At 53.3% G+C, this 14,027-nt stretch overlaps 2 protein-coding genes across 2 annotated transcripts; one reads left to right on the top strand and one right to left on the bottom strand.

Annotated features, from left to right (window-relative positions):
• Positions 1-482: 482 nt before the first annotated feature.
• Positions 483-11,298, bottom strand: ANAPC2 (anaphase promoting complex subunit 2; the record flags this gene model as incomplete). Its single annotated transcript, XM_082327891.1, has 13 exons — positions 483-975; positions 1,740-1,975; positions 2,289-2,418; positions 3,940-4,143; positions 4,715-4,790; positions 5,606-5,747; positions 5,896-6,077; positions 6,161-6,278; positions 6,525-6,644; positions 6,792-6,966; positions 9,193-9,325; positions 9,847-10,469; positions 11,215-11,298. 13 exons carry the CDS (start codon positions 11,296-11,298, stop codon positions 763-765), a joined length of 2,436 nt encoding a protein of 811 aa, XP_082184017.1. The 3' UTR covers positions 483-762.
• Positions 11,299-11,350: 52 nt separating this feature from the next.
• LOC309597720 (uncharacterized protein) lies at positions 11,351-13,966 on the top strand (the record flags this gene model as incomplete). Its single annotated transcript, XM_082327374.1, has 3 exons — positions 11,351-11,409; positions 11,485-11,684; positions 13,838-13,966. The coding sequence occupies exons 1-3, from the start codon at positions 11,358-11,360 to the stop codon at positions 13,964-13,966; spliced, it is 381 nt and encodes a 126-aa protein (XP_082183500.1). The 5' UTR covers positions 11,351-11,357.
• Positions 13,967-14,027: the final 61 nt, after the last annotated feature.

Consider the following 14,027-nt stretch of genomic DNA (forward strand, 5'->3'; position numbering starts at 1 on the left):
GAGATGTGTATTCCTGCTGTAATAAAGCAATCCTACCAGTGCCTGGGTAATCCGCTTATCCTCCACGACTAAACAGCTTGCCCTGAAGAACTGCTATGTCTCATCCATCTAAAACATTCTTCATCCCACAATAAAATTATTCCACCCAATTTAAGAGTCCCAAACAAGGGTAAGCAGGCCCTGGAGTCTTCCTCCCACAGAAGCCAAAGGAGACAGCATGAACGCTCGCTTTTGTGTAGGGTCTCGCTCATCACAGCCAGCTGCAAGACGCTGCTTTAGCCACACACAGAGACCCAGACAGCAAGTGGAGCCAGCAGCCCCCCTCCCAAACCCTCCCGGGGCTACAGATGAGACCCAAGGCAAGGGAGACGGTGCCCGGCAGACTGGGGAGTTTCCTGCCTGCCCCTTCCGCGTGGGAAGGCTGATGCCAAGAGCGCTCTGCCGAGAGGAAAGAAGAGTTGGTACCATCTGAAAAAGGAGACTGCTGGTTTTTATTAACCAGTGACGTGGGCCCAGACACTCACGTATGGGAGGAAAAGCAACGTGGGGAGCAGGATCAGTCCCAGAAGTTGCGGGGTGCACGGCCCAGGCTGCTGCTGAGCCGTCTCCATGTGGAAAAGGACACCCTTTTGGGAAAGGGGGCACAGCAAACCCCCAGAGCAGAGAAACTACCCAGCAGGATGCAGAGAGCTGGGTGGCACTCAGGAGCTGAGGGCAGGCACGGAGAAGTGACACAGCGGGGGAGGCAGGGACGCTCACAGTCTAGTTGCAGTTCTTGGGCAGGCGATAGACACCTCCGGAGTAGATGAGTTGCTGGTCCCGGACCTTTTTCTGGAGAAAACCCTGCAGCTCTTGTATATCGATTTCTGTAACCACTGGGCCCGTCATCACAAACATCTTCAGCATGCTGTGAATCCTCTCCAAGGACAGGCTCTCCAGGTTGGTCAGCATAGCCTGGATGTACGTCCAGAACAGCTGCAGAGGAGGACACACAAGCAACAGTAAACCACGCTGACATCCATACCATGAAGAAAAGGGGTGCTTTAGCATCCCGTATCCCAAAAGCAGAGCAGGGCTGTGGCTGGCAGTAAGTTCTGCTCTCAGCCATGAGCCTGTGGTCTTTAAACAGGAAATATCCAAGAACAGCATCAGGTGTTGGGACACACAGCTAGAGAGCAGGATTTGACGTGCAGTACGTGCATGACCCTCAGTGGATAAACACCAGTATGACAACTGCGTGTTGCACAGTGGCACAACGCGCACACAACGTGACACACGGGTAGGAAAAGTACTGGAAGTGTCCAGGAACCACAACACAGAGATGGCAAAGGTCCAGCTGTTAGTGCTGGGTAAGCCTTTTGGGCAGTCTAAGTGCCAAAAAGCGCTGCCTGGGTATTAATAAATTATTACTATTTTCAAATATGAAATCATGTCTCAGACTTTTTCTTTTTTTGAACTGAAAAAACACATTTAGAGATGTCCAAACGGTTGCCTGGCTCAGCAGCCGGGCACTGTTCTGGAGGGACGGCTGCGATCCAGCACCTGCACTAGCGAGCATTAATCAAGAGATACCCACTTCAAAAAACCCCGATGCTGGACTTAGCCACTTGCAGCGGAAAATGCAAATCCCAAGTGCAAATTGAATCCATTATCTTAATCAGATTCCCCAAAGCCAAAACCATGGGATGTTTGCATCGTCCTGCCGGCTTCACAAGCAGCCGAGACACACGGACGGGTACCTGCAGCTCTTCCTCTTTCTGGTCAGCCTGCGACGCCATGGCAGAGTCCCCCTCCTCGTCGCTGTCTATCAGAACGACCTTCTCCACCTGGTCCTTCTGCTCCTCCTCAATCACGGTGAAGGTGCCTTGGGGATCTTCACGCAGGACCCCCTGCTGCAGCCACAACGTCATCTTACGCTTCAGCGACGTCACGGGCACCTTGAGCACTTCGCTCAGCTCTGTCAGCGTCCACGTACCTGCAGAGACCCCAGATACCAGAGAAAAGCACAGGACACCTGCCCACCTCCACTGCCAGGAGCAAGCAGCTGTGTGCAGCGACTGCCCGAAAGCAGCCTGGGTGCTGAGCTGTGCACCCCTGCTGGGTGCTGCCTCCGAGGAGAGCGGGAGACCTGGCTGAGCCCGGTGGTAGATCCAAGCCCATGAACCAGGTCTTGGTCCTGCTGCCAGAGCTTTCAGAGCCTAGAGCCACCCCAGCAACGCGGCCTTCCCACCCACCCACGGGAAGCACACAGCCACGGGTGGCAACGCCGAGTCTGCCACGGCACTCACTCTTGGTCTGGAAGTGCAGGATGATGGCGGCATGCACAGGAGAGACGGAGAGGGAGAGCGTGCGATCTGCCAGCTCCACATCCAAGCTCACCAGGCCCAGGTGGTACTTCCAGTTCAGAGTCCTCATGGCCTGGAAAAGGGAGAAGCAGCCACTCACAGCAGATCTTCTAACAGGTACCACTAAGGGCTGCGTTATTGCAAACGCCCCAGGGCCAGCTGCACTCCATACACCTCTGCCTGATACAAAAGCTGCTCCCTTCCTCATGGGTCGCCCAGCACTGCCACCACCCAACCGCTCCCTACCCCACCATGGGAAACATCCTCCTCGGCACAAGTTGTTGTCCAGCCCTTGCCCAAGACCAATGCTCCTCTCCTGACTGAAAGCCAGCCACTCAGCTCTCTGGTGGGGTAAGCACAGGTTGAGGAAACACTGGAAGACCAACTGGGCCACTCAGGACAAACTCCTACTGGAAAATAAATACTCATCTGGGACAGGATTTCCTCAGAAGAGAAGAAATCTCTTCTGATACTGACGTGAAAAGAGGACTGCTTGCTTTGAAGGCTGAGGATGCTCGCGGAGGCTGCTTCCTCCTTGCATCCCCTCCTGCATCCTCTCCTAACTCATTTTTTGCAGGCACAGAAATCAGCTGGCATCCACACCTGGCACATAGCTACAGCAGGAGAAGAGACAGGATCTAGAGCTATGAGCTTCCCAGCTGCGTGGCATGTATCACCTGGTGTATAATAACAAGCTCAAGAAAGGATATAGAAAACCAAGCCTGCAGTGGAGTCAGCACCAGCGGACAGGCAAAGAGGAACATCTGCACATCTGCATGAGACACCAAATCGTGTTCAGGTTGGCTGCAAAGAATCATCTGCGTGTGCACACAGACACTGCACCGGCATGGCAGCTAGATCTGAACCATTCACACTCCAGATGCGTGCTCTGCACTCCACCAGACAAGAAGCTGCAAGATGAGAAAGCCAAGACTTTCACCTTTCCATGCTATTTATAAAGGCACGGATCCAGTCTTTGTCTGAGCCACAGCCAAATTGACCAAAAATGCCTGCACCTAAACTGTCTGACATGGAGTTCAGGGACCCTCCAGACAGGAATGAAACAACCCAGGAGAGACCACAGACAGAAGAGGAAGCAACGTTCACTTAACTCCAGACTAACAGTGAATTGTAAAATGAGACCATGTTAAAAAAGCTTCTTTTCAAGAGGACAAACAGGGGAGGAGAGTGCCAGAGTAGTGAAGAAGACAGGCCCAACAGGGACAGGATGTCACTCTTACTACAGAACTTAGGCCAACAAGCTTAGACCAGACTTAAGATGCCTAAGAACTTCCACCTCAGTATCCATTTAACTGAGAAACACTGGCATATTTTAGAAAACTCTCTTCCCTAACAGCAATCACGACGACCCAGGCACCCCATAGAGATAAACCCTTCTTTTGGAAATAGCTAAGTCAGGGCAGCTTCTAACCCCGGTTCAAAGCTGAAGGACTTTGGGATTCCACCGTAACAGCGTGGGTGTACCAGCAGCTAAAAAATTTAAGGGATGTTAAAGGGGACTTCGCAAAATCCATGCTATATAAACAGCCTGAACAGCATACACCTTTTTTAAGGAGGGTTAAGGTTGCCTCACCTTTAATTTCTCATACTTCTTGGAATACGCTTCCATGGCTTCCTTGACCTGCTCTGGAAGCTCTAGCTTCTCTTCTTTCAGCGGTGGCCAGAACTCACTTGACAGGATAACGGCAACGAGGCTGAACGGTGGCCTCTCCTCCTCTGGGAGTTTCTCCTCCTCATCACGAATGTTGGCATTAATGCGTCGCGAGTCAGCCATATCCTGGAAAAGGCAGAGGAAGCTAAGGCAGCTCCTTCTCTTCCAAGTCAGTGCTAACCCTTAGTAAAGGAGAAGCTTAAACAAGGTGACTAGCGTTGTCTCCAAATGATGATGGGGACATTGGAAAGGACATCATCATGTGTGTCTACTAGAAAGTCTGCTACATACTCAGAAACATCTGTGGGGAGGTTGAGGAAGGGCTTACAACTCAGCACTACCCTACTCTGGAGCCCCTCCAGACCTGTGTTCTTCCCACAGTGCTCCAAGTGAATGGAACTCCAGAGTCCCAACCCCGGAGGAGCTGGAAGAGCCCAGCTGTTCAATGCCAGTACTGCAGGAAGGGCAGGAGAGACAACGGCACCGGAGCAACCCCCCCCCCAGAGCCGATAACCCAACCCACAGGGCTTAAAAAACAGACATGGTTTTGAATGCACTTCTGCCTGTCACAAATCAGCCCCTCACTGGGATTCTGGGAACCCCACTTTCCTAAAAGACCCTTTTTGGGTCACTCCTCAAGTCCCTCCCCTTCCCCAATGAGTTCAAACACCCAGGACTTGAATTTTAAAAAAGTTACTTTTAACATGACTTCACAATAGTGCATCTGAGCTTCACCAAACCGCAGCTTCAGCAGCTCCACGTTGCGGATTTCCCTGATAAAAGAAACACCAGATCAGACACAGGTCCCTCAGACAGACGAGCCTGGCTTGGCCTCCACCCCTTGCCACGCAGCCAGAAAAGGCAGCCCCTGGCACAAGGGTGCTCTCCCTAGGAAGCCCTGCAAGGCACGTTATCGGAACAGGGTGCCTCCTCGCATCTAAGTGAGGAGCAGTCACCTCCTCTGCAGGCCAGCAGCTTTTTGAAGACCTTCCCATCCCTTTCATTTGGAGGAGCACGGCACGGAGCCATCCCCCTCGACAACACAGCGCAACCTCGGCATTTGGCGAGCCACTTGCCTGAGACTGCCCATCCCAGCCGTGGCTCGCATAGCTGCATTTCACAGAAAGGAAAACCACCGCAGCTGCTGAATCAAGAGACGTAGCTGGGTGGCAACTAAGGTTTCCTGATGCTTCATCCCTTTTTCTTACTTTGACGCTTTCTGCGGACCCTAAGCAGCCTGTGCAGGTTGTGAGGGCCACCAGAACGTGGGGGATGGAGCTAAGAGGGTGTCGGTGCCTCCAATTTAACGGTTGGACTTGATGATCTTAAAGGTCTTTTCCAACCTAAACAATTCTATGAATTTCCTACATGCTGCCCTGTTCGTGCAAGCCAAGGGCAGAACTGAGCAGGAGGCAGTCCAAGAAGAGGTGAGCGCATGAAATTCTAGATGCAAACCCAAAGCTGCGAAGGAAACGGCCAAAGACATTCCTGGCTCCAAAAACAGCCGTTCATAGGACCGAGTCCGAAGCACACCTTCAGCAGGTGATTTTACCATGGAAAGCCCTGGGGTTGGGCACTTGGCCCTCACCTGTCAGCACTGTAGTTGAACTGATGTAGCAGCCGGTCAGCCAGAAGCGTGCGGTATTCATTGATAAACAGGTCCTTGCTGCCGTAGATGCTCACCAGCAGGCTGATGATGTCCGAGGACCGACGCTTGGAACTTGATTTTCCTAGTGAAATCCAGCAGACAACAGTGCAAGACTAAGAGACCTGTCCCAGCGCAGCTCAGCTCTAGAGCTCTAGCAAATGAGCTGCTCCAGACTGCAGCCCACCAGGGAAAACAGCAGGCTACCAGGACTTCTGGTCTTGGCATCTAACCTGGATCTGCATCAACCGGGTCAGGAACCCAGTCCCCTGGTTCTGAGATGTCATCGTCACTCTCCTGGCCGTTCTCCAGGGTCACCGGGTCAGCTTTCGAGAGCTCGTTTGCAAGATCACCGGAGCCCTCGGCATCCCCTGTGAGACCGGCCACAATCTGCCGCACTGTGTCTTCCCGAGTCCTGCCAACAGGCAAGAGAAACAGAGCAAGTGACGGGAAGAGGAGGGAAAGGGGATGCGTAAGGCTGCCCTGCAAGCCTCTTACCTCAGGTACTTCCTGATGGGCTCGCAGGCGACCTCCAGGATAACCATGGAGGGGTCAAGCTCCCGCAAGGCCTTGATGGCCGAGATATACAGAGTGATGATGTCGGATGTGTTGACTCCTACAGGAGAGGGGCAGAGACAGTCAGCGTCCCAGAGCACAGACTAATGGCTTGGAGAGGCAAGAAGGGGCTGGGGTATAACCAGCTACCGCTGCCCGTGCGCACTCCGACAGAGAGCACGCGATGTGCGCAGCCTGGCTGCCTCTCGCTCATCAAACACGAAATCAGGTGATGGCTCCCAGTAGATCCCCACTCATGCCCAGGCTCCTTACAGTGTTATGACATACACAGGGATGTAAAACCCACCAGGATGCAGAAGCCGCATTTCCAGAGCGCTTTTCAGGGAGCTGAGCAGCTGCTGCCTCTGATTAGTCCTTTCCAGGCAGAACTTGAGATCCTCCACAGCAGGCTTCGACTCTGGGAAATCTACAAACCAAGCAGTGATTAGAAACAATGCCATGCTCCGCGGGAAGGCAAGAGGAGGCAGTGTGGCACATCAGGAGATGAAGACAGATCTATCATTCATCCAACCCGAGTCCAAGAGCAAATGAAGAGTGAATGGGTCACACCTACCTCGAATAATGCTGAAGAGCTCTTCAATGCGCATGCTGGCGTAGATGCGGTAGAAGAACCTTTGGACGTGGCACCTCCAGCGCTTCAAGGTGCTGCTAGCTTCTGGAGAGGAGCGTGCCAAGGGACCATCTTGCAGAAAAACCCTGCTGAGCCAGCCAATCACCTTCTCAATCCACTGCACAAGGAGAGGGAGAGTACAGAGATGGTGAACACCACAGCTGGATGCACAACCACGTCCCACTTACCCAGGCAGCTACCACAGCAAGCAGAAACGGGCAGCTAGCCAAGCACAGCGTTACCTCCAGCTGCTCTCCAGTCACCCTGGCCTGGGTTATAGCCGGGGAAAGCCTAGCTGAAAGAACACGAACTTTAACTAAAGGTACAGGATATAAACTATGCAGATGTGTATGAGAAGGTAAGGGGTGACTGAGGACTGTGCAAAGGCGCTGGGCTCCAAAAAGGATAGGGTATATTCAAAAACTTGCAGACTGTTCTATTCTTGCAGAATTCCATTCCATGCTGTACTTGCAGAACTCCTCTCTGTATGCGAATATCAGCAAATTGCCTATCACATCATCCTTGGCCCAAAATTCCTACAATTCCTGAAACCAATGAAGAGCAAGCAAGCCATCCCAAGGACTCACGGACATACCCTTACCAACCAGACTCGGGCACTTGAAACCAAGATCTCAAATACCAGCCTAGTCACCGGGTAATAAGATAAAAACCTGAACAGAGAGCATCAGAAGGTTAATTTTTTATATTTGAGATTTAGTTTTCTACAGAGAAATGTGTAATTGTCAAATTTCAAAAGGTACTCAACTACAATATCCAGATGTTCAAAAGAAATGCTTTTTTTTAATTTCCTCTTTCAAGTGGCAAATACATGGTACTTCCTGGCATAGTATTTGAGCATCAATAGCTACTAGATATTAATATTTTTTGATAACCAGATTCTGACAGCCTGAAGCAAAAATGCTAAGTCAAGGTCTGGTTTGCTGATGTTAATTTTTAATTATCTACTGGCGTGAGGAAACACCGACAAAATGCACAAGTTCTGGCAATTACAGGGCAGGATGAACCTGAGAACTACAGAGCAGCTGGGCATCGATCTGGGCAAAACGGCGGAAGAGCTGACAGAGAATGCTCCTAAAGGACAAGAGGAAAGGACTAAAACGGATGCAAAGCAGCTCAATTTTAAGGAATACAATTATCATCAAACCAACCCATTTTTCCCCATGGGTTTATCTTCTCTGAGTGCTCCTGTTACAGCCGGATACGGCTGCTGATGTGTCTGAAAAGGGGCTTTGCTGTCAGCACTTTCAGCAAGCTGTTTCTCAGACTTCTGTTTTACCTTTAGCTTGCCAGGCTTGTGCTTTTTTTCCTTAAAATTATCTCTTCCTAACTCTGACATGCTCCAGTATTTCTGTGGCCAAACACGGTGGCCTTTCTGAAGAGGTGGGAGCAAGGGGACCTTCTGCAACGTCTGACCAGCGGAATGCAGTTGCGTTTTCTCTGGTGCCCTTAAAATGTCCTTAAACAATCTCCGGGCCATCCAAAAGCATTTCACGCTATGTCCAATAAAGAAAGTGTTGCACAGCAACTAAAGGGAAGTAAATCTAAAACGACTGCCAATGTTTGCAGACGACAAAAACGGCCGGCATGGCAAACAGCAAGGAAACCAGGGCAACCACGGAGAGCAGCCTGGTCTGCATGGCAACCTGACTTCACGCATTGTTCTTCAACACAGGCAAAGGCAAGGTCACGCATCGAGGAACAAAGAGCGCAGGGCAAGCCTGCAGGGCCAGGACTGCATCCTGGAAGAGCCATAACCCGGAGAAGGGTTTTATTTTAAGGTCATACTGGGTAAACAGCCCAACACGAACGCAGCTTAAGGTAGCAGCAAAACAGCTGGGTAGTTGCAAGGAAGGATTTTAATTCTGTATGCGGCCCACGGGTGAGATCAATACCAGAGTATCCTCTCCCATCCTCGCTTCCTATTTTAAAGGGGTGCTGAAAAATTGGAAAGAGGAAAGAAAACAGGCACACAAATTCTGATTACGGGCCCACCTACGCAGAGGGAGGGTCCTCTGCAGGCTAGGCGGCACTACGTGTTCTTGTAGTTTGTGAAATGGAACCAGAGAAATTCCCTCATTACTATGGAGATCACCAGGTGAAATATAATGGTCGTTATGCACAGGTCAGAGCAAACCTTCCCCTCTAACATTAAACCAAAATGGGGAGTTTTAACCACCTCTTCTCCCAGGGATGGTGGGAGTCGCAGCCCTGGACCAGGGGCTTCCAGGTGGAATCCGCTTTTAGCCTGAGCGGTCAAACCAGTAACAGGAGCAGCCGCACATCTCCGAGGGAAGGGCCCCCGCCGCCCGCACGCCTGCCTTACCTCCTGGAACTCGTTCAGGAAGGAGTGCTCGTATTCGCCCCTGCATCTCTGCTCCATCCTCTCCTCTATCATCCGGTGCAAGATGGTCGTGACGGCATCGGCGCTCACTCTCTCCAGCAAATGCAGCCGGCGGCTACAGACACAGACAGCGACCCGATTCAGAGCGTATGGAAGCAAAGGTACAAGCAAATAAAGAAAACCTAACTACCTGAAGGCACCTTCCTCCCTGTGTGCTCCACAGATGCAGGCCTAGCTCTTAGTTTAAATGCTCTGATAGCTGCATAGACGCCCTACATGTATAACACATGACGTGACTTCTACCCCATCTTCCTTAGAAATATTATTTTCTAGCCATCAAAGGCTTTTTCATTTAGAAGAGTTTGCTCCTCTGTGGACAGAAGGGCCTCGAGCAAGAGGAAGATATTCTCATACCCAGGGAGAGGAACTTTCTGTCTAAAGACCTGTTCCAGTTCAACCACCAGTTGGCAACCAGCTGCAGAACCGCTGCGCCACGTTCTCTAGCCAGTGCCATGATACAGCCTGACCTCCCACGTAACTCCTCCCGTTTTCAGATATCAAGAAAACCTGCTGCTGCTCCCCATCCAGGCCATCTGCTTGTTCCGAGCGACAGCCACCACCCCATAACCCACGTACAGAATGTCATTGAGCTGCTGAAACTGCTCCATGGCTTTGGGGCACCAGCACTGCTCTCTCTTGCTGCTGCAGCCTGCGCACAGCGGGCTCTCTCCTCCGCCCTCCTCCGTATCGCTCTCCTGCTCGGTCTCACTCATGCTGCTCTCGCACTCGTTCGTCCCATCTTCTCCTTTCTTCCACTGCCGCATGTATATCCTGAAAGTGCGGCTGTAGAACTGCTGGATCATTTCCTGGAAGGACTTGGTAGTGGAGAAGAAAAGGATAGCTTTGAACATGGTGTAGACCTTTTCTTGCAGCATCTGAGCGCCTGTCCCCAGGAGCAAGCCTGCCTTCGTCCACCTCTCCAGAAGCTCCAGGCTGTTCAGGTAGGGGTCCAGGCGGCACTTGAGAAGACAAAACGCGTCCAGAAGGAGCGAGGAGCACTGGGGCTCCTCAGCTGTGTTTTCATACTGGCCGATGCAGTTCCAGAACTCAGGAGCTATATTTGCCTGCAGGTCCGTCTGCAGCACCTCGATGAACCACTCCTCCACGATGGAGTGCAAGTCGTAACACCGCAGCACGTCCAGAGCTGCCCGCAGGTCGGCATCCTTCAGCGGCCCCACAGCATTGGACCTCGGTGCTGCCTGAAAAGCGGAGGGGATACCAAGTTAAGCACGCGTAGACTTCTCTAGGAGGATCTGTGGCAGAAGAGACCGCTCATCTCAAAGAGCGGGGACCAAACGCAGAGGGACTCTGCTGTCAGACAGCACCAGGCGGACACCGTTCCTCCGCGGAGACCTGCTGGGGTCTCAGCCTGCTGCTGGAAGCCAAGCGCCCACCTCCCAGGCCTAAGACCCAAGCGCCGTCCATCGCTGTCCCTGTTGGCGGCTGCTGCAGGACACACGTCCCCGAAAAGCCAAGCTCTGGGGCAAAGCCCTCCTTGGCCGACGTTGGCTCCCTCGGGGAGCGAGCAGGGAGCAGAGCTGCAGCACGGACGGGGGAGCAGCACCCCGTTTTGGCACGGAGGCTTTCCCGGCTGCTGTGATGGGGGAAGAGGGGGGCGGCTGGACCCCGCGGCCCTTCCCTGACCGCCCCCCGAGCAAACACAAGCGGCCGCACCGCCACATCCCCCCTTCCCCTCCTTCCAAGCCAGCAGCCCCGGCTGCTTCTCTCCCCAGCCCCGCGGCAGCACCGAAACCCAGACCCACGGGGCCAGGCCGGGGGACGAGGCTGGGGCCGCCTCAGCCACCGCGGGGCGGTCGGGGCCTGCCCCGGGCCCGCGGAGGCGGCGGCCCCGCCAGGGCCCAGGGACCCCAGGGCGGCGGCGTGAGGCGAGGGGGAGCGGCGCGGCCCCCCCCGGCCCCCGCCCGCCCTCCCGGCCCCGCTCACCAGCCCCAGGGCGGCGGGCGGCACCAGGGCGGTGCTGAGCCTGTGCCAGGCGGCCGACAGCTCCGCGCCCGCCGGCGGCTCCATGCGGGCCGCGCCGCAGGAAGAGGCGGGGCGCGGCGGGACGTTGGGGCCGGGCCGGGGCGATGAGCGGGCCGGCGGCCGCGCTGCGGGGGTACAACGCGGAGCTGCGGGAGGGTGAGCGGGGCCGGGGCCGGCGGCGGGGCCGGGGCCGAGGCAGGGCCCGGGGCTGACGGGCCCGGTGCCGCGCAGGGCTGGCGGAGCTGCGCGCCCGGCGGGAGGAGCTGAGCGGGCGGATCCGGGAGGAGGAGGCGGAGCGGGGCCGGCTGCAGGGCCGGATCGGGGCGCTGACCGAGCGGCTGGCCCGCACCAGCGAGAGCCTGGCGCGGCACCTGGTCGCCCGCGGCGAGCTGGACAGGACCATCGCCGAGACCGAGGCGGCCTACGGCAAGGTACCCCCCGCCCGGGGCTCCCCGCCCGGGCCCGGGGCGACGGCTCCTGCCGGGGCCGGGGCCGGGCGGGACGGGGCTCCCGGCACGGGCGGCCCCTTGGTGGGGAGGCTGGGGCTGGGCTGGGGCTGGGCTGGGCTGGGGCTGGTGCTGGGCTGGTTGAGCTTGGGGAAGCCGAGGGGCCCCGGCATCCCCCCGCCTGCACGGCTGCTGCGCCCCTCTCCAGGGGAGGACCGGCGGAGGTTAAGTTAAAGCATATTCTCCAAATACATCAAGATGGTCCTTGGAATGGGCCCCTAAAAAAAGACCTTCTCGCAAACCATCGTTTGGGGGGGAAAAAAGGAGGAAACCAGAGACATTGACCCAGACAACCATGAATTCACGCAGGTAACAACAAACCGTGATGGCAGAGCTGTTAGCTTACCAGGCGCTCCTTTTGCTCAACTTTTCATGTAACTTCTTCCAGCTTTAGTGGAATAACATCGCTTAAAAAAGTAGAAATGTTGGACCAGTAGCAGGTGGGAAGGAGGCGAAGAGCACCAGGGCTGTTTCTGTTACTTCAGTTACTGGGATGGCTCGATCCCTTCGCCTGTCCCGTATGTTTAAACTCTGCCAGGCAGGGGCTGCTTCATAGAATCAATAGAATCACAGCATCGTTAAGGTTGGAAAAGACCCTTGAGATCATCGAGTCCAACCGTTAACCTAACACTGCCCAGTCCACCACTAAAGCATGTCCTCGAAAGGACGTGCGCAGAGGATAACAGCTGAACTCACTTCTGAATTACACCCTGACCAGCTTTTATAAAAAATAAAAGGACCTTCCCAGCTCACTTTCAGATAAGCAATGATCTTCCCTCTATTGGTAACAAAGAGCTGTTTCAGTTCAAGAGCACCCCTTCCCCTGTTAGCTGCTGCCTACGTTCTCCTTTTCCCATGTGTTTTTTTTTCCTTGTGGTCACTACTCTGTGTCGGATCCTCTTCATCTCCCAAATTCAGTACTTTCCAGTGACAATTATTTTTCAGATGAGCCGGAGCTGCTTTCTCAGCCTACTTCAAGACCTGATGGTTTGGGGTGAAGGGGAGGGGAACTTGCACAAAAATTTATCAGCTTAGAAATTGTGTTGTAAAGCTACATGAACGAACAGCACCTTTTAAAAGAAACCTCCCCTGAGATACAAGTCACAACCCCCCAGCCTACAAATGAATTCATGTTTATTGAAATTAAAAGACAGTCACAGCAGGTGAAAAGCAGAGGTAGGTAGGAGAGGAAATGCAGACGTCCTGCGAACAGAAACCGGTAACAAAGATCCCTTCCTAGGGCTGTACCTCTCTTGGCTGTAATCGCACCCCTTGCCTTCCCCCAGCCCGTGCCAGCCGCAGGACTCCACCTCCTTCCACGGACAAGATGGCAAGATCCCCCCAACGCGTTCTGCTGGTGTCTCGTCCTGCGGGACGCCGACCTTCATCTCTTCTCTGACCACTTAGTGATTTCCACAGGTTCACAGGAACGTAAATGATCTTTGGGACTACAACCCTACGCTCACATTTTGTTACAGCTGTCCACCTCGTTAAAGCTTTAAAATGGCGAGATGGACAGGCAGCAAGATCTCCTAAACCTGTTGTAGCCTTGCTTCCTAGTGCATAGTAAGTGGGAGTGTTAGATTATATACACGATATAAGCTAAAAATAGAAGAAAATTAATAAAAGGAAAGATTTAGTCTGACTTAAAGTCATTGTAGAGTTGAGTTAGTCTTTAAGCAAGAAACTCAAGTGTGCAGTTTTAACAGTGGAAGACAGCTGAAACTGGGTCAGCTGAGCACAATCTAATACTGATCTAAAAAGCCCAGGTATCAACTACTTACTCCCTCCCTAACAAACTGAAGCTCACCCCCGCCTGCTCCAGCAAGTCCTCTGCCTCGTGCTCCAAGACAGATAAATCGCTTAAGGTGTTTCGTATTCAGAATATGGGCAGGAACCAGAGAAACTGCTCCACAAATATTCCTGCTGTGAGACAGGACGATACCAAGAATTAAGATACTGTAAGGGCTGGAGAATCCCTCTTGCCGCAAGGTAGATCAGCTGAATTTGAAGGGAACTTGTAAGAGAAACAGGTAGTTTATGTAAAAATAAGCTATTTTTATTTCTTTCTTTCCCAGATTCTGGAGAGTTCTCAGACATTGCTAGATGTCCTGAAGGGAGAAATTGGGAATGCTGGTAAAGCCACCGAGCCACAAAGCACTTCAAAAGAAAAAGAAAAACAAGCACGTGGACAAAAGCATTCCTAAACTTGCTTTTCAACCTGGAAAGTCCTGTTGGTCCAGGACAGCTGCTGTTCTGGTACAAGGA

Source organism: Platalea leucorodia, assembly GCF_965183815.1.
Source record: "Platalea leucorodia genome assembly, chromosome: 15".
Taxonomy (NCBI): domain Eukaryota; kingdom Metazoa; phylum Chordata; class Aves; order Pelecaniformes; family Threskiornithidae; genus Platalea; species Platalea leucorodia.